The following is a 22,178-nucleotide window of genomic DNA, read 5'->3' on the forward strand; positions in this document are numbered from 1 at the left end:
TAGCATGTGCTTGTTGTTTACTCGTAAAGCTCTATGTAATCAAGAACATCAGGGAGAAGGCTAGAAACGCTCATTACCCTGTATGTCCACCTACCGTTCTTTAGTACCCATCCAAGTATTTTTAATATAATTTTCTTCCAACTTAACCCATGTATACGACCCTTCTGATCCATTTATATACTGATTGTGTGCAGTAGTTTCCAGTAAGTAGATATATATCACGTTTCGGTAGTCCTCATCCTTCGGGCCCCAACAGAATCAGATATATGGGCCAAAGGGTTAACATAGCTTGCTAACTTCATGGATTTGAGTGTGAATGCTAGGATCGAAGTTAAACAGAATCCATATCAGGACAGCTTTATCAAGGTGGTGTCATATACGATAACAGCCGTATCGCATAACTGGACCAGGTCTGTGTCAGATATTCATTCAGTCCCGAGGAGGAAAGTAAGTTCAAATTATATAGTCTTAAATTGGGGATTTATTTTATGATTACACTGATTATTCTGATTATTATTGTCCTGATTATATTTGTTGACTCTGATTCATCTGTCGCCTTTACAATTGTTCTACATTAGAGATATTTGGAGCTTAAGATCCGGAATATGCTTTTTGGGAGAAAGGCCATAGAGACTTTGCTATATTCTATTAACACCTAGGAATATGTGGAACACACACCAAACAGAATTCATAGTGACATGGCTCGCCGGATGATTGCCACCAAATCTGCAGCTGCGGGTTCCCTGACCATCGTGAAATGGTTAGCATTCGACACGCTTTCAATCTTAATATTATTCCTCCCTAGCAGTTGGTCCCATCCGTTTGGCCCCAGGTCCTCTCTGTTCTCCAGCAACCAGGACATCTCCTTCGGGTCATCCGGTTGCGGTTCCGGCCGAGGATCAGTCGGCGATTTGCACACTCCATCTTTGGCCCAAATCAATGTCGTTCGGGGCACGGCATGAGTTGGATTAAATGGGACCGGATTGTACTTGTCCAGCGCATCAATGAAAGACAAGAAATGCTGAATGAGCCAGCTGGGAGGCTTTTGTCCACCGTGACAGCCGAAGACACCAGCCTTTTCGAGGAAGTAATAAAAATGAGGTGGAAGTTTCCCTAAACCGATGGGGTTGGGCGAGTCGAGCAAAATGAGTCGCTCAACCTTCTCTCCCTGCTGGGCGAGATACTGTGCGGCGTCATACGCAGCGATTCCACCTGCGGACCATCCCGCCAAATTATAAGGACCGCATGGTTGACGACGCCGGACCTCAGCAACATATGAGGGAGTGAGGTTTTGAAGAGCACATTTCAGGTCCTCTGGACGTTTCATATAGGGACAATTCATGCCATAGACACGTAAATCTTGCGAAATGGGAGGAAGCATCGCGTAGGATGTGGACGAGCCGGAGCCATCGGGGAATAAAAAGAGTGTCTGGGAACAAGAAGAACTACCTTGAAGGAGGATAGATGTTGCTGGAGGATGGCTTGACTTTGGGGGCATGGTGGGAGCTTCGTCTGTCGCTCCCAGAACAGTGCGTAGTGCATTCGTGATTGACTGGATGCTGGTGTGCTGGAGGAAAAAATCGTGAGGCAGATCCAGATTCATTTCCTCTCGAACTCTCCCCAAGGTTGTTAACGACAAGAGCGAATCCAGACCCAGCTCTGCCAAATCGTCCACCTTGGACAGCTCTTTGGAACTGACTCCAATCTCTTCGGCTAGGATTGACGAGATCATAGCTATAGTGGTCCTGAACCCGTTAACCGCTGATTGATGAGGCGCACCCTCATCCTCCAGTGCTGTCGCTGGCGTGGCCACGCTGGTGTGGCTTTCACTGGATGACGAAGAGTAGCTAGTGGTATCGCTATTGGACACAGGTGCCGATGACATGCTGAGGTATTCACGTAGTGACTGCACAGAAGGACAGTCCTCAAAGAGGGATGACGGCACGTCAAGATGGAGAGACTCGCGCAATGTACCGGTAATGTTCAATGACATGAGCGAATCAACACCCATGTCAGCAAACTGCACATCATCGGTAAGCTGGTTAGGATGGACATCAATCTCGACAGCAATAACCTTGAGTGTTTGCTGCCAGATAGTGAGACCTGATGGTGACATCGCTCGTGCCCTGCTCTGAGATGCGGGGGTACCCCGTTGTACAGCTGCTGCAGGTGATGTTCGGCCGGATAAAGTGGGCTTGGGCTTGGGCGCCGGCAACAGCATTTCAAATACTCGACGGAGGACCTTCTGGAAAGTTACGTCTCCATAGTGGGCGACAATGTGATTGTCACGCAGAATATAGACGTCTCCCGCGTACAGAGCGCCGTTCTCGCCGACAGGCTGCATCTTGACATGTGTTTGATAGACAATATCTTGGGAGAAAGGCTCGGCACAGCGCATGAAACTCCAGCCGTGATTGACATAGACATGCTCAGTCAGATCGAGCAAATCGTTGGAGTTCATGACAAAACCAGTGAGATGCCCGAAGCTGTCGCACCAGAAGGGGTTCAATATATACTGTCCTTTGCTGGACTGTAGACGCACCCGTGCGGTCGCCTCAAGCGCTGAGCTATCAAATGTAACCTCTTCCATGCCATGATAGGACGGTCCATACTGCACTACGGACGAGAAAAGCCGGTAGGCGATTCCTCGGCGCACTTTGTGTGTGGTTCCCGTCTGAACTCCCCGTTGCAGCTGCTCGATGCTACGCTGGATCAGATACAACTGGCGCCGCCAGCTATCCTGCCAGCTATCGGTGTGCTGAAGCTCAATAAGACACTGGGCGTGATCAGATGTACGTTTTCCGGTACTGTCGACGCTGTACAGCTCCAGACTGCCTCGACGACTGCTCCAATCCATGTCCAGGGACGCTCGAAGTAACTGTGGACCGGTTTCGTTGACAATCAAGGCCTTTGCAACGGCCATATTGCATATCACGGGTTTGTATCCATTCAGGTCTGCCCTTTTATGAACGAAATAGTCACCTAGTGTAAAAGCAATATCCGCATACAGTGACTGCCAGGAATTTTGTCAGGAGCGAAATTAGAGTGAGGAGCAAAAGACTTACTGATGGACACAAAACTAACCCATTGACCTTGTGATCCAACGCAACTGGCAAGAGCTCTGGATCATGCAAGTCGGATTCAATAACAATCAATGCCTGCTCTTCGTCTACTTGTTCCTTGACAATCCTTTGTACTGATGGACTGAGTCGAGTAGATGTGGGCAACAGTACAGTTCCTGGTGTCTCCGATGGTTCAGGAGATCCCTTTGTCAGGCAGAAGTTGTTTTGGTATTGAATCCAGTAGTTTTGATAGTCCCAGTTATACCCGGGCAATGTTACAACTTGGTGGCAGCTCTTGAAGTCGCGGTGATACTCATCCCAGTTGACCGACACGCCTGCCAAGTGTAGCATGCTCAATGACTCTGTGAGGGTCTTGAATGCATCTTCCTTTCTACGAAGCATGGGGAAGGCTCCGAAATTCGGACTAACAATGTTCTTTATCATCATCGTGAGGACGGGATGAGCGCCGACTTCTATGGCCAGTCCATTAGATTCCACGAAGCCGGCAGACTGAGCCGCTTTTACAGCACCGAGAAGATTCACAGTTTCACGGCAGTGTCGCCGGATATATTGCGGTCCGATAACCCCGGCATGTAAGATCACTTGGCCCAGCAGGGGGGACACAACTGGAAGTGTTGGCTTGTGGAATGTTACCCGGTTGGCAATTTGCTCCAGTTCTTCCAGAACTGGATTAACCTGCGAGGAATGGAAAGCGAATGGTAGAACGAGCCTGGTGGAAGACATGCCATGTTCTGACAACCATTGAGCCGCTCTATCGATGTCGCCATTGGGGCCACTCAAGACTGTATCTTTCGGTCCATTGATACAGGCTACCTCTACGGGTGCCTGTGCCAAAAGTTCCTTTACATCCGCCACAGATGCCTTGACTGCCAGCATTCCGTGTGAGTGAGCGATGCATCTCCTTGCTAGTAGCTCCGCGCGCGAGCCTGCGAGGTAGATTGTATCACGGATGCTAAGCACTCCAGCGAGATGTAGGGCAGCAAACTCGCCCAAACTATGGCCAAGTACATAGTGTGGCCTCAGGCCCCAATTTTGCCATAGGCGTGCCATGGCAATCTGGATCACCACTGTGCCGAGTTGGATGGTGGCTGGGGCGAGCTCTTCGATGTTCACTGTCCCTGTGACCAACGGCAAAATCGATGGGAATCCATGGCCGCAACCGACACCGTCCAGATGCACAATATCCTCCCGGAAGGAGGCAAAATTCTCGTACAGTTGTCGTGCCATCGCTGTTTGCTGCGTGCCCTGGCCCGTAAATAGGAAGCCTACTCCTGGAGGTTTGGCAGGGCAAGGCCTAATGTCCTCTGCCCTGGTAACATCTAACAATACGCGCTTCAACTGCTGTAAGTCTTTCCCCACCACCGCAATACGGAATGGATGATGTATGCGCCTGGCAGTCGTCGTGTAGGAGATTCGAGCTAAGAAGTCTGATGACGTTTGGCTACCAATAAAATCCGCCAGAGATTGGGCGTTTTTGGTGAGAGACTGGGCTGAACGAGCAGACACAGCAACAACATGATGTTGGCGTGGATCTGGTTGAGAGGCATTGTCTACGTTGTCCGTCGACGGCGCATCTTCTAACAGCAAGGCCGTATTGCCTCCCGCGGCAGAAAAGTTGTTAACAAATGTATAGCGTTTCCCTTGTGGGGGACGGGCCCATTCAGTCTCTTTTTGTGCGATATACACATTCCGTTGCGCCAGGTCCGTAGGGAAGCCGTGATTAATCTTGGTCTTAATGCCGCAGTGTGGTGGTATTCGGTCTTTCTGCATCATTAGCAACACCTTAATCAGAGCTGTTACGCCCGATGCTGATTCACCATGGCCCACGTTTGCCTTAACGGACCCTAAGTGTAAACGCTTATTTTGAGGACGGCTAGTGTCCCAAGCAAATGTATCAAGTACCGATTTCATTTCAACAGCATCACCGGCCTGCGTTCCGGTGCCGTGCATCTCGATGTAGCTGATATCATGGGGATGGAGGCCAGACTCGCTCAATAGCTGTCTAAACAAATATTCTTGCGCATCGGCGAGAGGACGTGTAATAGAAACCGATTCGGCCGAATGCGATGTGCGGGCACCAAGAATAATGCCAAAAATGGGATCATTGTCCGCAATGGCATCTGATAGACGCTTCAGAATAACAGTGCCGACACCATCAGCGCGGCAATACCCATCAGCACCATCATCAAATGTCTTACAGTTTCCAGTGGATGAGAGGAAGTGTCCTCGATCCAGTCCTGCAAAATTATCCGGGTTGGTCATGATATTTGTACCACCAGCAAGAGCAGTATCACATTCATAGTTTAGTAGTGCAGTGGTAGCGACATTAATGGCTGCTAAACTGGACGAACATGCTGTGTCTACCGACACGCTCGGTCCACTGAATTTGAAGAAGTAGTTGATCCGCCCCGGAATGAAGGCACGATTTCCTCCCGGGATAAAATAGGTGCCAATATCTTGGCCGCTATTGACCTCTCTCCAGTCGTCGCTTGTGGTGCCATAGTACACACCTACCCGATGCTTTCTGCTAGATGCTGTGCGATCGGGAACAAAGCCAGCCATCTCAATGGCTTCGTAGGCTGTCAGGAGAGCCAGGCGTTGAGCTGGGTCCGCCTGGGATGCCTCCCGGGGCGAGAAGTGGAAGAAGCGCGGGTCGAACAATCCCGGCCTGCGAATCCAGCAACCGTGCAAAATTCGGCTTGTATTCCTGGTACGAAGGGTGGCATCATAATGGGCGTCACGATCAAATCGGTCAGTGGGAATAGGCTTGTGAACATCGAGCCCCTGTTCCAGGAGCGTCCAAAACTCGGAGAGACCATCGGCTTCCGGGAACCGGCCACTAAAACCGATGATCGCAATCTTGGAAGATTCATGACTGGGGAGATGCTGCGGAGTCTTTGTGGAAGGTATCTGGGGAGATGTGAAAACTTGCAGGTCGATGCCGCGTTGGCGTAATGTTGATGCCAGACTTGGGGCAGTATGAGAGTGAATTGGGATCAACCGCGCAACGCTACCCGGGATATACTGGACGATGCCATCAACCAGGTCATCTATTCGGATTTGGGTGGTCAGGATCTCAGAGACTAGCACTCGCAGTAGGTCACCAAACGTAGATTCCTTGAGAAGTGCCCCGGACGAACTCGAGATGACTGCTATTTGCGCCTCTCGATGGCGCATGCTCATGTTGCCCGGCCTGGAACGAAGGATATTGTCGATGTCCACTTCGTTATACAAATGCTTGGCATGATATGGCCCATATACTGGCATCATCAAGGTCTTCTTGCTCTCAAGGTAGGATGAGGCCTGCAAAGCTTCGATCAGACTCGGAGTACCGCTGATAGTGACGCCGTTTATCCCAACAGCACTAATGTATGGCGCTAGATATCCAGATATGCCCTATTCAACACTCTGAGTACCAGACACACAAACCTCATACCGTTTTGACTAACCGTATCATTAATGAATCCTTGAAGAATCTGGGTAGCCTCATTTTCCTGAACACCTGTCACCGCTAACGTCCAGGGCTTTCCACTCGTCGTGTGTCCTGCGTCCGAAGCAGCGGCTTGGCGAGATACATGCATGCCCACACGAAACGCGACAGACACTGCCTCAATACCCAGAGGCACCAGATCCAGGGTAGTCTGGGCGCAACTAATGGCGGCAGCAGCGAGGGATCCAGTACATAAACCAACCACAACGGAGTTAGAAGCGGGATGGGATAGGTCCGTGTCTTGCAGGTGACTGGGGAATGATTAAAGACAAAACATATGATTTTGTGGGATCCTGCACTCACCGAATATATTCTGCAATCTCACATAAACATATCAATGCGCTCTCGAATGCGGCATGACGGTGTCCCTTTTTAATCATATCTAGTAACAGACCAAGAGTCTCAGTAGTCGGTAGTGACCCTCGCTCACCCGCCGGGAGCTGAGAGATCTCATGCTGAATAGCAAGAAAGGCTTCATTGAGAAACGAAGTCAATGTGGGATTATCGCGGGTGTGCAGGAGGGCGTGTAGGCTCTCTTCCACGCGAACCGTCTGGTCGCCAAAGAGGTAAATGTCAGTCATGGTCTGGATATTTGATGGACGAGAGGCTCTTGGCGGGCATGACAAGGGATATCCTGCTCGCTGTATATGAATACATTGTAGTAACTGTCAACTCAGGCTATGACGGGCACACTAGGTCGAGAGGAGACATTCGTATTAATCGGGAACCGATTAGATCCCCCTGCACCGAAATGTCCGAGGTAATCCGGAGTGTCCGCATATCCCGATACTTCCATAAATTGGCATCACACAAATTGTCGACTCAGTATACTAAATGATCATCACAAGAATAATAAAGCTCACGATTTGCATGATGTCACTGTGCCTTACCATCTGCGGGTACAAGAAGCCCGGAATCACCGAGGAGGAATATCGGGATTATATGATGAACATCCATGGGCCATTGGTGGAAGGACTCATGGTCCAATATGGTCTCAAACGGTGGACGATGGTATAGGCCCCGCCCAAATAAATTTTTGCATAGTAGGTTTCCTGACCCGGATGTGTAGACGCACAACCTGGAGTCAACCCGCAGACAGATGAGTCAGTTGTTTGACCCACAATTCGCCAACATCGCCGACTATGATGCGTTTATTCAGATCTTCTTCGACGACGTTGAGGATTTCGTTCGCATGAAAGCAGATCCCTTCTTCCGGGCGAAAGTGGCCCCAGACCATGAGAATTTTGCTGATACCAAACGGAGCAGGTAATGTGGGCCAGGAGGCGTTGCTTGACAACTGCTGATATGATCCTTAGGATGACCATTGGAGTGACTCAGGATCTCGTGTTGGATGGAAAAGTTGTGAATAGGGTCAATAGAGATAATGGCGAATAATATGCAATATTGATGACCGTACTTCATACATCTCATGAGAACTGATGATTCAAGGACAGGAGCAGATATTCAAATAAATGTAAGAAACTGTTGGACTAGCAATCTAACAGATCGTACAGCCATAGAGCCGTAAATCCCCCTCCTTAAAATAACCATATAAGGGACAGAACAAACAGAAGCCAAAATTTTTCGAAAGCCAACACCCCGCAATAATCGTCAGAGCTGACATCACCGACATCGTATATATTTATAAACAGACTACCTTCAAATTTTACTCATCCAGATGCAATTCAATCAATGACATCACACTCCCAAAAGGCTGCTCAACCTTCTTCATCGTCAGTCGCCCATCCACCTTGCGAAAAATATCTATCCAGTCCTCCATGTGTCTCTCCCGGCTGTTGAAGACCTGCATCATGGTCAGGTCCCTCACGCGAAGTAGCCGCTCCTTGGATGCTGGGATTGCTCCCGGACTTGGTAGCACTGTGTCCATGACAATGATGCGTGCACCAGGCTTGAGGGCCTGGACCAGACGTGACAGAATGCGCACAGAGTCCTCCGCTGGCCAATCATGCAATATCATCCGCAACAGATAAACATCTCCGTCGGTCACCGGTTGGGGATCAAAGAAGCTGTGTGCGCGGTACTCAATTCGACATTCCAGGTCATCAGCATCGGGTAGCGAGGCAAGATATTCAGGACCTCCCGCGACGACCTCCGGCAGATCTTCGACGACGAAGCTCAGTTCCGGAAATTCTCGTGCCAGGGAAATGGATGCATGACCCGTTGATCCGCCAACCTGATATTTGTTCAACACGAAGATTTCATAAATCCAAGAATCAAACTTACATCGACTACTCGGGCGCGTCCAAGAGCTGCCCAGTCCCAACCAACAACGAGGTGGTTCAGACCCGTTCCTTGGCTCGTGGTCACACTGCGCATGTATCCCGCGAACTGGCGATGTCGCTCTGGGTGTTGCCCTAGGTGCTTGAAGAAGGGTAGGTCCGTATGAAATGCAAGGTTGTAAGCCGTCTGGGTAGGCAGATGGCTGTTCGGCCATTTCTCATGCGCATCAACCATAGCCGCTGCAGTTGGCGCTGAGATATCACTCATGAAGACGGCCCAGTCGTGGAAGTTCTCATTGGTGCACAATAGGGCAGATGTCGCGGAGTGAGCGAGATGTTGAGGCGGATTTTCCACAAAAAGCCCACTTGTTATGGCCATGCGTGCGATCGCCTTCAGGCTGTCCTCCGGGACGTTGGCGAGGACTGCCAGATCAACATACGAAACTGAACCCTGTAGGGGAACTAGATGGAAGACGCGGAAATGGCACAGCCAGCGTAAGCAGGAAAGATAATGGTACTGAAAGAAGTAGTTAGCGCTCTGAATGGGTGTAGTGGCAGATATGTTAGAGCATACGCCTGTCTGTAGAGTGGCTAAGTACTCGCTCGGACCTGTAGCGAGCTGTAAGAGCTTCAGAGCATTGTCGAGAATGCGCTCGCGCGCCACATGAGCATCACGAGATGCGTCGTCAGGTAGCACGACTGTGGGTGTATGGCGATCAAATGACGGAACTGGATGACCGGTGGACACGAGATATTCGCTTAGAAATTTGACATCCTTTGTAAGGGACTGAGCCACTTCTTCCATGGGTGTGGGCAAAGCGACAGTCATGATGAGAATACAAGCGTCGTTGATGGTGTAGTGATGGGCGATTACATTCTAACCGGGGCGAATGGATTCTAATATGACGCTCTCACGCCGTGTTTACCTGTTGCTGTCCGATGGGCCTGTCGTCGGAATATTCGGACTGCGACAAGTTCCGAGTCAACGTCCGAGCAGAGGACAACAAAATACGGACTGGACAAGGCACAAATCATATTTACATATGGGAAAATTCTATTCACAAACTCGATACACCGGAAATACACTTGCAGAACGCTGCTACCTTCAATGCTTGCTCCAGCGACGTCGCCCCATCTTCCGCCGCAGCAGTAATTATCCTCCATGCAACATACCCATCCGGACGCACAAGCGAGCAGCCGCTTGTAGAGATACCGTACGCGCTACCAAAGCTCACCTCAACTACTTTGGATTGTCGAGCGTGAAAAAACCGGGTCTCGATGCCTAGGGCCTTGTTGACCTTGTCTACGGCTTGTCCCCACACCGGATCTTCGGATAGAACCACCCAGTCTCCTCGAAACAGGTCTATCGTCGAAATTGATTTCCCATCTTGCTTCAGCCAAACATGTGGCGCTCGAGTGCCCGGCTGACCTGCCCACTGATCGGGATTCTGTGCGGTCAGCAGTGGTCCGTCAGGCCCCAGGATGCCTTCGGACCGGTAGATCTGACCGAACTCAATGGCACTATCCGGCAGCACTTTTGTCTCGCTGTCAGTTTCTTGGCTGCTGGCCGGCTTTTGTTGAAGCGTTTTGTAGTCGCTGCGTGCAAAGATCTGATCATGACGCAACCATGCCACGGGCCGACGCTCCGCGTCGTAAGTCGCCAGCAGCCGTTCGTCAGAGATGCCTTGGATAACATGCGCTAACTTCCACGCCAGGTTGTGTCCATCCCCAATGCCAGTATTGGCTCCGTATCCACCACGATTCGGGGGAAGTGTATGCGCAGCATCGCCCACGAGAAAGACTCGTCCGCGCCCAAAGGAGTCGGCAATCCAAGCGCTCATGTCCCATCTGCTGGTTCCGAGGACCTCCAACGTGGCATCTAGCGGTCCAATGGCCTGCTGTGTCAATGTCTTGAGGAGCTCCGGTGTATACTCTCGGTTGTTGGGTAAATGTAGGACCAGGCGTTCATCCTCGTAGGCGATCATAAAGGCCTTCAAATCCGGCTGGTCGATTGTAAATTGCTTCGCGCCTCGTTTCAAGTAAGGAGTCAGCTCAGGGGCCCGGAACAACACACTCTGAATGGAGTTCACTGGGCCATGACCCTGCCGGGCAATCCCCATCTTTTCACGAATGACGCTTCGATGACCGTCAGCTGCAACCAGGTATTGCCCTCGGATGGAATACAGGGAACCATTTTTGGTTTTATCGCTGACGGTTACGGTCACGCTATCTGCATCTTGACACAAATCCACACACTCATGGTGCATGCGCACATCGATGCCCATCTCGGTCGCGCGCTGCAGGAGAATCGGCTCCAGCTGGTCCTGTGCCGTCGATGCACCTCTATAGGGCGAATATTCGGGTTCTGATGATTTCGCATTGTCATTCACCGTCCCCTCTTGAGGATTCCACGCGAGCTCTTCAAACCACGGGCCGGTCAGGCTCTCCACGCGCGTTCGCTGAATCTTGAACTCTGGCGGGGCCTCCGTAATTACGTCGCTGCCGAGCCCCAGGGCACGGAAGATTTCAATTGTGCGTGGTGTAAATCCATCGGCTCGTGGGTGTTGTAAGGTCTTTGGTCGGCGTTCAATCAAAACCGTGGAGACGCCATATGCGCCGAGGGCGACTGCGGTAGTCAGCCCAGCTAAGCCAGCACCGACAATGACAACTGGTGTGATGGGAGTGTAGGAGCCCATGGTATGAAGCAACTTGAAATCTTGGAAGACTGCTGGGTGGACACGAAATGCCGAGTTGCATATATTTGGCTCCGTTGTGTGGTAGTTTTCGCGGTTTCTTTTCTATGTCGGTGGTTTCGGTGTTGCGTTAGGGCTCGGAATCCGACTCACCCCGAGTTCCACACTCGGCCCTCATTTCCTGGAGACTTCATAACCATGTTCATGGGCAGCGCTGCTCTCGCCTTTGGTTGATGCGAAGCGTTGTAAACCGAATATGTCTCCTTCCGTCGTTTTACAGCACTACCAGGTCGCCATCATCGGTGGCGGCATTGCCGGTTTGACGACAGCGTTGGCACTGGAAAGGCTCGGCATTCGCTATATCCTTTTTGAGAGGCATGAATCCTTAGCCCCCGACGAGGGCGCCAGTATTGGCTTATTACCCAATGGTCTACGCATCCTCGACCAGTTGGGGCTGATGGAAGAGATCGAGAAACACACCACCGCGTTGCAGCGCTGGCAACATTTGGACGGAGACGGCGCGCTGCTATCGGAGGTGAATGCCCTGGGTTATTATCCCTCGACGTAGGTGCCTCGCTCTATATTTGTGACCCTAGTGGAGTCTTTGACTCTATCTAACTGGATAGAATTGGATATGGCGGATTGTTCTTGGAGCGACGCAAACTCCTCCGCATCATGGCAGACGGCTTGAAGAGCGTCGATTCGATCCGGACTGGGACACGAGTGACTTCGGTGCGAGAGACAAGTGAGCAGGCCATCCTCACCACCAGTGATGGCATTCGCATCACAGCGGATCTTGTTATTGGCGCAGATGGGGTGCGTAGCTGTGTTCGTCCGGCCATAGACCAGGCGCCGCAGGGTAGTCCAGGTTCGTCGGATGATTGTAAGTGCATTTCCATCACAACATCCCACGATCAGTTGGTCTCATTCATCTCAGATATGTCGACGCGGTTTGCGTGTGTTTACGGAATTTCCCCTCCGGTAGAAGGTATCATCGCGGGCGATTGCTTCTCCGTGTACCGACCAGCAGCGACTATTCTGATCTTCACCGGCAAGGGTGGCACCGTGTTCTGGTTCGTTTTTGAGGATCTGGGTCAAACATATACCCTGTCCACCACTCCACAATATACCACTGCGGACGTAGAAAAATTGTGCCGGTCTGTCTCTCATCTGCGCATTACACCTACCGTACGGTTTGGCGATGTATACGAGAAACGATCAGTGGCCGTGAAGGTAGCACTGGAAGAAGGAGTTGCGCCCAACTGGCACAGTGAGCACATGGTCGTCGTTGGCGATGCTGCACATAAGGTAGTTCAACATTCTTGCCTCCGTGAGCTGGTAACAATTAACTGGTGTCCTTAGATGGTGCCGAACGCAGCCATGGGTGCTAACCAAGCCATTGAATCCGCCACCGTATTGCTCAACGAACTTCACAGTGTCCTCTGCGGCCCATCACAAGGCTACATGCCCCACGAGACTCTCACAGCTGCTCTAAAACAGTACGCAAACTCCCGCAAACTGCGTACTGCTGGGATTGTACAGAAAGCGGGTATCACCTGTCGCGCTCAATTAGCTCACGATGGTCCTGCTGCTGCCCTACGCCACGAACTTCCTTCCTTAACCGATGGTGACTGGCTGTTTCGTGGATTTATGGGCCTCGCTGACGCCCCGGTATTGGCTGGTATCCCACTCTCGCAGCACGGCCTGCTCTATCAACAGGCTGTGGACCAGTTCCGCAAACGTGTTCGGGCTCGGGAGAATGAAGGCTTGAATATCTCGAATATGGAGCTGTTTGACACTGAGGGTATATAATGTTGTCGTAGATATTATCGGCAAACATGTGGACAATTAATGATTCGGCAGACCTCTTGGTCAGAATACTTACCTGATCATCTGACGCCAATTTTCATGTCCAATTACAAGTGCAAAAAGGAAGCTATACAGCCACAACAAACACATGAAATAGTGGGAGCTTTCGCGGAGAACGATATACAGGTTGAAGAAGCTACATAGCTAATTTTATCGTTGTCGAAACCCGGTGGAAGCCATGTTTGTCTCAACTGTTTACAGCTGTAGAAGCCTATTCAATAACTTCCTTAATTTAGTAGTAATATCTGTTTTTCTTTTTTGACTTAAGTAGACGGCTTCATTGTCACGTATTCCTGGCCTGTTTAACTATTTCAAAGCTCCCTATTAGCTTGCTTTGTAGCCTTCAGCGCAAAAAAAAAAAAGGATGAAATAAACAAAGAAGAAACCTTTTCAATTAGTCATCGTTTCTCTTCATATGAATTATCTGATCGGCAGATATCTGTGCCGAGCTCTAGCCAGTAAAGTATCATCATTGACCAACCTTCATCAAAGTCATTGAAAGTTCTAGGTCCGGTTGAGAGAGGAAATAGGAGGGTAACTTTTTGTCGACCGGAGTTTTTGTCGACTTAAGATAAATCACGTCCCAGCTCTGTCGTACCCCCCGTGGAAGCAGTCGAGCGTAGGAACAAGTAAAACGACCGTCAGAGCGACACGGACTTCGCCCTCGACTCCATGCAGATAGGAGGGCAGTTTACTTTGGTTGTGAGAAGGATCAGCGGCCACAACAAAACCACGCTCTGGTAACGGAAAATGGTCCAAAGATGATTGAATAGCGGCCTGGTTGGCATATAGGATGGTATTATATCTCAGCCCCGGCTCAATCTTATTCTCGTCCCGCAATTGTTGGAAGTACTAACACAGGTTATCTAGCACAGCATTATCTAGCGTCGGATCCTCCACCTACTGAATTTTCCAGCGCTATTGCAGATAATTGGGCATCCAAAGCGATGTTCCTTAATCTGCAGCATGCTAACACTAAGATCGACCGCGGCGGTGAACTGTTCCTGGAAATGTCTCCAGGCCGCATAGTCGTGAAATGAGGTGTGAAAGCAGACAAGGCCCTAAAATAGCTCCAGTCGCTTCTCCAATTCATGCATCCATGGAAACCAGCTGACCCATCGGGTATTCTTGCGGCCGTCCACCGATATCTGGTTCCTACGTTCCTCCTGGAGTTGCTGATGTCTCTCGACTGCGATATTACCATTCTTCCTCGCCTTTCGGTCGGTTTCCGTCTGGATGACATCCGAAGCGAGCAGGTATTTGTTGCAAATGTCATCAGGAAACCAGATATATGTCAGATCATCGGTGCGGGCTGCCATCTCGACCAGTGTGCCAAAATCCATGCCAGTAAGTTTCTCGTAGAATGCGTTAGATTCAGCGTAGGGATGCCGGCAGAGCAGTTTCTGACGGTCTTCAAAGGTAAGAACTCCTGGATCTACCGCCCCTTTGGCCCACGTATTTGACCGTTGTACATCCGAGATCTATGTACAATCACTGTTACTCGATGATTGGGCGTGGATCTTAAATGTGGGATCCGAGATTGAGAGGCTGGTCAACGGCACGGAGCTAAATCTGGGCTCGAGGCCATCTAAGCTTGATGAGAAGGAGGAAAACTTGGAGAAAATCCTCTGGCTTGCACAGTTTACGACGCCAGAAGAAAGCCTGTACCGGACCAAGGTCCTTAAGTGTCAAGATTCTCTCTCACCCGGAGACTCCTACGAGCTTTGTTTGACCGACGAAACGATCGTCACCTTTCCAACTCCCGTGGACCCGTGGAGCCTTTATAAGCGGCGGCGAAGAAAAACCCCGCACCGTTCGGTGCATTTCTTCACCTGTCTGATGCCATCGTGGTCGGCAGCAGTCCCGAGCGATTCCACTGGGACCGCAGTGGGCACTGTCAATTCAGACCTATCAAAGGCACTGTGAAAAAGTCGGCGACCATGACCAAAGAAAAAACGCGAAAGTTACTTAACAGCTCTAAAGAACGTGCAGGAAACCTGATGATTGTTGACCTAATCTGTCATAATTTAAGTGGCGTTTGGGCGGCTCAACAGGAATCGAAATCCTGAAGAACTCTTTACCACCCGGATTAATAACAGGTGCACCGAAGAAGCGCTCGTGTTAGATTCTTAGAGGTATTAAGCAAAGGCCTCGTGGTATCTACTCCGGCGTGTTAGGATACCTAGATAAAGGAGGTGCTGGGGACTTTTCAGTTGTGATCCGCACAGCGGTGCGTGAGAATCGGTTGAATACGGTTGAGCAATGCCATACTACAAATAGAGCTGCCGGTATTTTGGATACTTGGTATATCGGTGCCGGGGGGCTGTCACCATTCAGAGCACGGGCAAGGCAGAATATCTGGAGGTGGAAATGAAGGCGAGCAGCGTTTTGAGTGCCTTCCATGCAGACGACTTTTTAGACGGCCGAGGCAACTACATATTACCGATGTAGATAAACGTCTTCGCAGTAGACTTTTTATTGCGCTACAGTGATTTTTTGTGTTTTTGAAAAGGCTCAAACTCGAAGGAAATAGTAGCGCAAGTAACGGACTAGTAACCACCAACCCACTGAGGATTAGCCACTATGTTATACATTAAACACTGACTAAAGAGCTGATATACTAAAAGTGAACCACCCAGAGAATTTATAAAATTGTTTTAAGTAGTGAACTCTTATTCAATTTTATTCCCTTTCTGCCAAATGTTCAGTTAATTTCGGGCTCATTATTTTGCGACTCTTGGGTGAGAACTGCTTCGTTCTCTTCATCTACACCAACTTTCGACCACCCGAGGCCGAAGCTCAGGAGGAATGAAACAACCACACAAGTAGCTGGGAAATACTAGAATAAATGCCTCTGTATTAGCAGGTGCCCCCAGGGCGGTATTATCATACATCCGATGAAAGGAAGGCACCCACAAACATCCGAGTTAATGCTTTGCTATAGGCAGCAAGCAAACCAGGTAACTGGGATTGAGATACTAGTCCACGGATATTAGTAGCTCCTGCGTCGACAATTAAATCAACGTTGATGCCAGGAGAATACTCTCCAATAAACGAGGGAAGGCAGTTGCGAAAAATTGTTTGACCGGCGGATATGCCCACAGAGCTCCCTAGATTCATCAACAGGTTAACAGTGGATAAGGCGGACGCGCTCTCCTCATTGGAGATACTTTCTTGGATGGCGACAACGGGCTGTATATAAAATGTTTAAGTTAAATCTGCTCTAAATTTGTCTGCTACTAATTTGAAGGGCAAATGCACCACTTGAAAAGCCATTCCTCGGCCGAGGTTGGTTATGATCTGATAACCTATTAACTTTGCCATAGTTGTAGTTGGGCTCATAGTAGATAGTAATCCCACACCAATCGCGGTGAGTACGCTTCCAATTATGCTCCACGGCGGGATATAATGTAGTCGCCGAACTAGATAGAGAGTTATCAGTCAATCACATAAATCAAGTGCAGGGTGACCTTTTAGTAGGAGACCTACCAGCTGCTCCAAATATTATTAGGGAAACAATATTTGATATCAGCGAGGGAAGCATATGTACAGCACTAAGACCTGGCGAATCCCCATAAATAGCCTGGAACCAGAAGGGCAGGTAGTATGGGATCATCTGGGTGCATCCACCCTGGAGCAGCATAACTCCTCCGCCAAATGAAACGGACCGGTGACGGAGAGAGCTTGGTGGGATAAGAGCAGTATCCCCGCGATGCACGATCCAAAATCCAAACCCCACAGCAAGGCCAGCAGATCCACAAAGTAGCCCAATAATAGTAGGTGATGACCATTCATATTCCGAGCCTCCCCAACTGATTGCTAAAATAAACATCACAATTGTGGCCGAAAAAATAGCAAACCCCACCAAGTCCATGGCCTGAAGAATATGGTATAATGCTTTGGAGAGAATTGGCTTCTGGGTTTGTTCCGGAATGTGTATAAATAAGGTTGTAATTATGGTCGCGCCGCCAATAGGAAGAAATATCCAAAAGCCTAATAGAGTTGAGACCTGAGGCTTATTTTCTACTGTGTAAGGAGCTTAGGAAAGAGGAACTTACACCATCTCCAGCTTACTTTATCAATCAATGCGCCAGCAATTAAGGGTCCTGTAATAGATCCTACTGATATCAATGACATAGCAAAAGATGTCACAACTGGTCGGATCTTCGGAGGCGATGTTGTAAATATAATGAGTAGGGCACCACTTAATAACCCAGTTGATCCCAACCCGTTTATAGCTCTTCCAACTATGAAGACACCACTCGATTTTGACACTGCGCAGATGATACTTCCCACTTCGAAGATCGCCATTGACGCAAGATAAACATACTTATTGGGGAAGAGTGTGTAGGCCTTTCCGGCCAAAGGGATAAAAACGCAACTAAATGTAAAGCTTAATTTAGCTTGGACAGATCCGAGGAGGACATCTGACTTACACAACTAGAACGTATGTTGTCTCATACCAGGAAACGTCCGAGAGGGTATGAAAGTAGTCCGTGAGTCTTGGAGTTACCTGGACAAGGGAGTTAATACCAATATTCGCAAAGAGGCAGAGGATCAGTGAACGCACAGTTGCCAACATCGTCATATCCAGCCCGACCAGATACACTCCCAGCATTAGCCCACCGATGAGCATCCAAAACCGAAAACCATGAAGTGAACTGGGGACAGTCATATTCGGTGCACAAGACCTCGGCTCATCAGACTGGCTAGGTTCGTCATTTCCTATTGAGAGTGATCGCGTTTGTTGTTTTTCCATCCCGACTGCGAAGTTGAGTAGGCTCGCGGGAATCAAAGACTGCACACTAATATTTAGCCAGTCTGCAAAAAGAGGGGTTTATCTCTGTGTCGCAAGTCCAAAAGCTGTCTTTCATAGAGTTTGTGTGCTAGCGTTGAACTCCTGGGCAAGATGTCCAGAGATAACAGGGTATTTGTTATTGAATGGCGAGTTTCTAAAGGCAAGGCTATAGGACTTGCTGGAGGAGACGGGCTTATCTCCCTCGCCATCTAATATCCGATGCCGATAATCCGAAGAACGCATGGTGGTCGAGACATTATTGCCTCAATGCCCATTTAGCCACTAAAGGACGGTCGCTACAATTCTACGCCGATCAAATCCCGTTGATACTAGACCATGGGGCTGCTCCATGCGTAATATCCTTCCAAGTTAGATTGCGGATAGCTGAAACGATGATGTTTACTTCTGCCTTACGATGGTTATTAAAATCGGCTACGGGATGTCCCCCCCAGATAGGAGTTGCCTTGTGGACAGGAACCGCGGTTGATCGGACCTAATAACGGGATGGATCGGGTTCCCAGACACCACACCTCATCGTGGAAGAACGTCGCATGGTTTGTGGCCGTCAGCTTTTTCAGTAACGCAGCTGTTAGGAGCGCTCAGAAGCGCGATAGCCAGATCCTTAGCTAAGATGCTTAGTCAGGTGCGAAGTGTTTATATTCGCACCCGCGGGCCTGAACTCTTGAAGGCTAGCGATTAGTTCTGCAATATACGTGGTCCTATCTTCCCTCCCATATAGACACCCCCTTTCGCACCGTAGCACACCATTCAGCTCGTTACCGACCCGACACATAACAACTGGCCTAGGTATACCTATGGCCAGGCTAAGAATGTGCTTCTCATCCTGTACTCTGGCAAACAATTTGCCCACGTCAGTGCACCGTGTACGCTGTAAAAGGAGGAAATTGCAGATTCAAAGGAGCAAACACAGTATATGACAGGCTACTGTCAACTATTGACACGAACAATCACCAAAAACTTGGTTGGTCGAGCATCTATTATTATAACATGAGCCGAGGTCGGTGTTGAAATTGCAATGCTAGCCTCTCCTGAGCGTGACCTTGCACAACTGTTCCGTGGGCAGCCTCCGCGTGATTCAAAAGATGAACTTTCTGTTGGAGCAACTCCCTCCCACAAACATTACACTCAACACCTTTGGGCGGCCGGGGGGGGTTGACATGTTTTCGCAGAAAATGCCGCGTCAATGAACTGGGTGTTGCGTATTCCGCAATACATTCCACCAGCGTGAGGTTGGGATTCCCTACACAGAGAAAGCAGATCTTGGGTTGCTCTTCTTGAGACTCAATCCGCACGGCATCCATCGCTTTGCGCAGCGCAATTTCGGTCTCGTCCTCCACTGAGGGCCATTTCTGCTTAGCAAAGGACAAGAATCGTCATCGTCGGGTACAGGCCGGCGGGGAGATTGAGTCGTTTGACGCGTGGGCCGCCCTTCTTCCACGCTGCAGAACGCAGTCACTACACTCGGCTTTAAGAGTGGCACCCGGCATTGTAAGCATGGTGTCTATCACCATCAGATGCTACGGAGGCATCAATCCCTTGTCCTCTAAGGTCCCCATTACGTTCGTGTCCACCAGCTTCCCTGCAAGCTGCCGTTCAAGGTCGATTACGGGCTGCTCGTTCTTATACCGCTCCAGATTCTCCTGGATCCGTCGGTTCCGCTGTCGCTGCTTCTTATTACGTAGTTTACAGACAGGTTTATTATACCTCACCTTCACCTCCACCATCCAATCCAGGAAAAGTTCCAGCTTTTCCCGCAGCCGACGCTGACGCTCGGAAAGTGCTCCTTTATTATGGTGGCCAAAGGCGGTTTAACATGCCAAATTGGCGCGTTCCCACTCGGCTTTTTGGTCCTCCCACTTCCGCTTGCGTTTGTTGACTGTATCCTGCCGTGCATGAACCACCGGGAGGTCATTAAGGGAGCTAGATTCTTCAGCAGAGAGCCTATACGGGGGTTCGGTACATCCCGTCCCTAAATATACGTTAATTTATCTAGATGCATAGCACCTGCATCTAATCTGACCAATACTACACGACTGCGAGTTTTCTGTGGCAAGCTGTGAATTTGTGACCCACACCAGGAAATGAAACTGGTTATTTGATTAGTCCTGGAACTGTATCGAGTACATTACACAGACCAAGAATCATATTAACAGACGGGTATAGGAGAGGAGCAAACCAGTACTAGCTAACTGGCGGCTTTGCGGACACAGTATATACGCAATGGTAGTGATCACAACCTCGCAATAGGGATAGTGATCAGAACGTCCCGCTATAATCAAAGTTCGCCCGGTGGTACATACGCGTTGGATAACTCCCCTGTCTTGCAGACAAGGAAGACCATAGGTAGATTTCAGTGTCCCTGTTAATATTTTCTATCACTCACTTCGCCCCATTGTTAACCTTAGAGCACGATATTATAGCCGCACCAAGTTACACACGCAGGCCCTTACTTTGTACCGCCTAAATATGCCTCATACATGTGGAATAACTGCTGCCTTCGGTAACTCCAATAGCGTTTAAGGGACTCGAGGACCATGGCTGTATGGTTCTGCAGACGTAGGCGTGTTTCGATGTAACTGGAAACTCCTAAGCTCTGTATATAGACCTTGAGAGCTTAACTGACACTGGGAAATGGCGCATCCGACTTCCAGAAGGTAAGCTGTGTTATAATCTACTATATATGCTATACGGCGCCACTGAAGCCCACAGCTGATTCGCTACGATGCGTTTTCTTTGCTTCTAAAGAGTATCGTTACAATACGCCCAAGTTGGCTTGCCGTTTTATCGCATTCCTCATTTGGCCAACTTTAACTTTTGTTTCGGATTTAGTAAGATGTGTAACCTGAAATCTGGATGCAGCTTTCCTTCGTTGCTCATTTACTGATCTACCAGCGGAAGGATCAAATGCCAGGAAATAGGAATTAAATACAACAACTCTAAAGTTCATAACTACTTGCAATATGTGGCTCAGGGCGGCCATTCATATTTCAATTTATCGCCGCCACCCAAATCAGGTGAAAGTTACCTTGGAAACTTGCTCGTAGAAGGCCTTACCCTGGTTTTCGGCAATCTCCAGCTCAAGAGTAGTGGGCTGTCGGGAGCCGTCCCCCTACAGAGGCAGTCTTAGCAAATGGTCTTAAAATGGAACCAGCACAAAACTTACGGCAAACGTGCCAGCACCCCAAGCGCTGCCACCATGGACCTCATTCAGGTTGGACAGAAGGGAGAACACAGGCTTGTATCCAAGGGGGACATAAACGAAGCCATGGTGGGCGAGTGTGCTCATGGCTGCAATGCAAGTGGACTCCTGGCCCCCGCCAAGGGTGCCGGTGGACACGAACAGGCCAGCGTACTTGCCCCAATAGCCACCAGATGCCCAGATGCCTCCAGTGCGGTCCCAGAAAGCCTTCCACTGAGCAGGGAAGTTGCCGTATCGAGTAGGGATGCCGAATAGCACTGCATCATAGTCTTTCAATTTTTCAGGCTTCACAACCGGGTGATTAGACTTAGGAGCAGCGTGCATCTTCTCAAGAACTTCATCAGGAAGAGTTTCTGCAATCCTAAGAATCAAATGTCACGTCAGGTATTTTCATCCCGGCAGTATCAGATATGAGGACCTCTTCAACACGGAGAACGTACTGGTATATGTCGGCCTTACCGCCAGCAGCTTTGATCCCTTTCAGTTCGGCCTCGGCTAGCTTGAGAATATGGCCATACATAGAATACTGCGTACAGCAAGTGTAAGAGACCCTACTGGAAAAAAAAGGGGGGGAGGGGCACAGGCGAAGAAAGGTCAGTTATTAGAGGTCACGTACGAAAACGACAGCGATCCTAGGTGGCATAGTGACTGTAATTGATAGCTAGAGTTACAATAGAACGGATGTTTTCAAATACAAAGAAATCGCAGGAACGGTTGCCTACCATTGGCATTGAACGCCGCCAGGGATAGTTAACAGCTTTTATCTAGTTACGAGGCTCTCAGCG

General features: G+C 49.5%; 6 protein-coding genes across 6 annotated transcripts; 2 read left to right on the forward strand and 4 right to left on the reverse strand.

The window, feature by feature from the left end:
* Positions 1 to 688: 688 nt before the first annotated feature.
* Positions 689 to 7,154, reverse strand: pksP (polyketide synthase alb1; the record flags this gene model as incomplete). The annotated part of the gene is made up of 4 exons (XM_033573254.1): positions 689 to 3,013; positions 3,066 to 6,479; positions 6,533 to 6,824; positions 6,877 to 7,154. The coding sequence occupies 4 exons, from the start codon at positions 7,152 to 7,154 to the stop codon at positions 689 to 691; spliced, it is 6,309 nt and encodes a 2,102-aa protein (XP_033423806.1).
* Positions 7,155 to 7,446: 292 nt separating this feature from the next.
* On the forward strand, positions 7,447 to 7,968 carry ATNIH1004_008650 (EthD domain-containing protein; the record flags this gene model as incomplete). Its single annotated transcript, XM_033573255.1, has 3 exons — positions 7,447 to 7,584; positions 7,643 to 7,839; positions 7,890 to 7,968. The coding sequence occupies 3 exons, from the start codon at positions 7,447 to 7,449 to the stop codon at positions 7,966 to 7,968; spliced, it is 414 nt and encodes a 137-aa protein (XP_033423807.1).
* A 271-nt stretch (positions 7,969 to 8,239) lies between these two features.
* ATNIH1004_008651 (uncharacterized protein) lies at positions 8,240 to 9,642 on the reverse strand (the record flags this gene model as incomplete). Its single annotated transcript, XM_033573256.1, has 3 exons — positions 8,240 to 8,767; positions 8,818 to 9,330; positions 9,388 to 9,642. 3 exons carry the CDS (start codon positions 9,640 to 9,642, stop codon positions 8,240 to 8,242), a joined length of 1,296 nt encoding a protein of 431 aa, XP_033423808.1.
* A 229-nt stretch (positions 9,643 to 9,871) lies between these two features.
* Positions 9,872 to 11,509, reverse strand: ATNIH1004_008652 (uncharacterized protein; the record flags this gene model as incomplete). Its single annotated transcript, XM_033573257.1, has 1 exon — positions 9,872 to 11,509. One exon carries the CDS (start codon positions 11,507 to 11,509, stop codon positions 9,872 to 9,874), a length of 1,638 nt encoding a protein of 545 aa, XP_033423809.1.
* A 253-nt stretch (positions 11,510 to 11,762) lies between these two features.
* ATNIH1004_008653 (uncharacterized protein) lies at positions 11,763 to 15,301 on the forward strand (the record flags this gene model as incomplete). Its single annotated transcript, XM_033573258.1, has 7 exons — positions 11,763 to 12,070; positions 12,133 to 12,389; positions 12,444 to 12,814; positions 12,869 to 13,310; positions 14,246 to 14,403; positions 14,452 to 14,742; positions 14,795 to 15,301. The coding sequence occupies 7 exons, from the start codon at positions 11,763 to 11,765 to the stop codon at positions 15,299 to 15,301; spliced, it is 2,334 nt and encodes a 777-aa protein (XP_033423810.1).
* A 5,903-nt stretch (positions 15,302 to 21,204) lies between these two features.
* On the reverse strand, positions 21,205 to 22,036 carry ALTA7_1 (Minor allergen Alt a 7; the record flags this gene model as incomplete). The annotated part of the gene is made up of 4 exons (XM_033573259.1): positions 21,205 to 21,303; positions 21,358 to 21,754; positions 21,834 to 21,919; positions 22,010 to 22,036. The coding sequence occupies 4 exons, from the start codon at positions 22,034 to 22,036 to the stop codon at positions 21,205 to 21,207; spliced, it is 609 nt and encodes a 202-aa protein (XP_033423811.1).
* Between the last annotated feature and the right edge of the window lie 142 nt (positions 22,037 to 22,178).

Source organism: Aspergillus tanneri (assembly GCF_003426965.1).
Source record: "Aspergillus tanneri strain NIH1004 chromosome Unknown AapTan_6_pilon_pilon_pilon, whole genome shotgun sequence".
Taxonomy (NCBI): Eukaryota; Fungi; Ascomycota; class Eurotiomycetes; order Eurotiales; family Aspergillaceae; genus Aspergillus; species Aspergillus tanneri.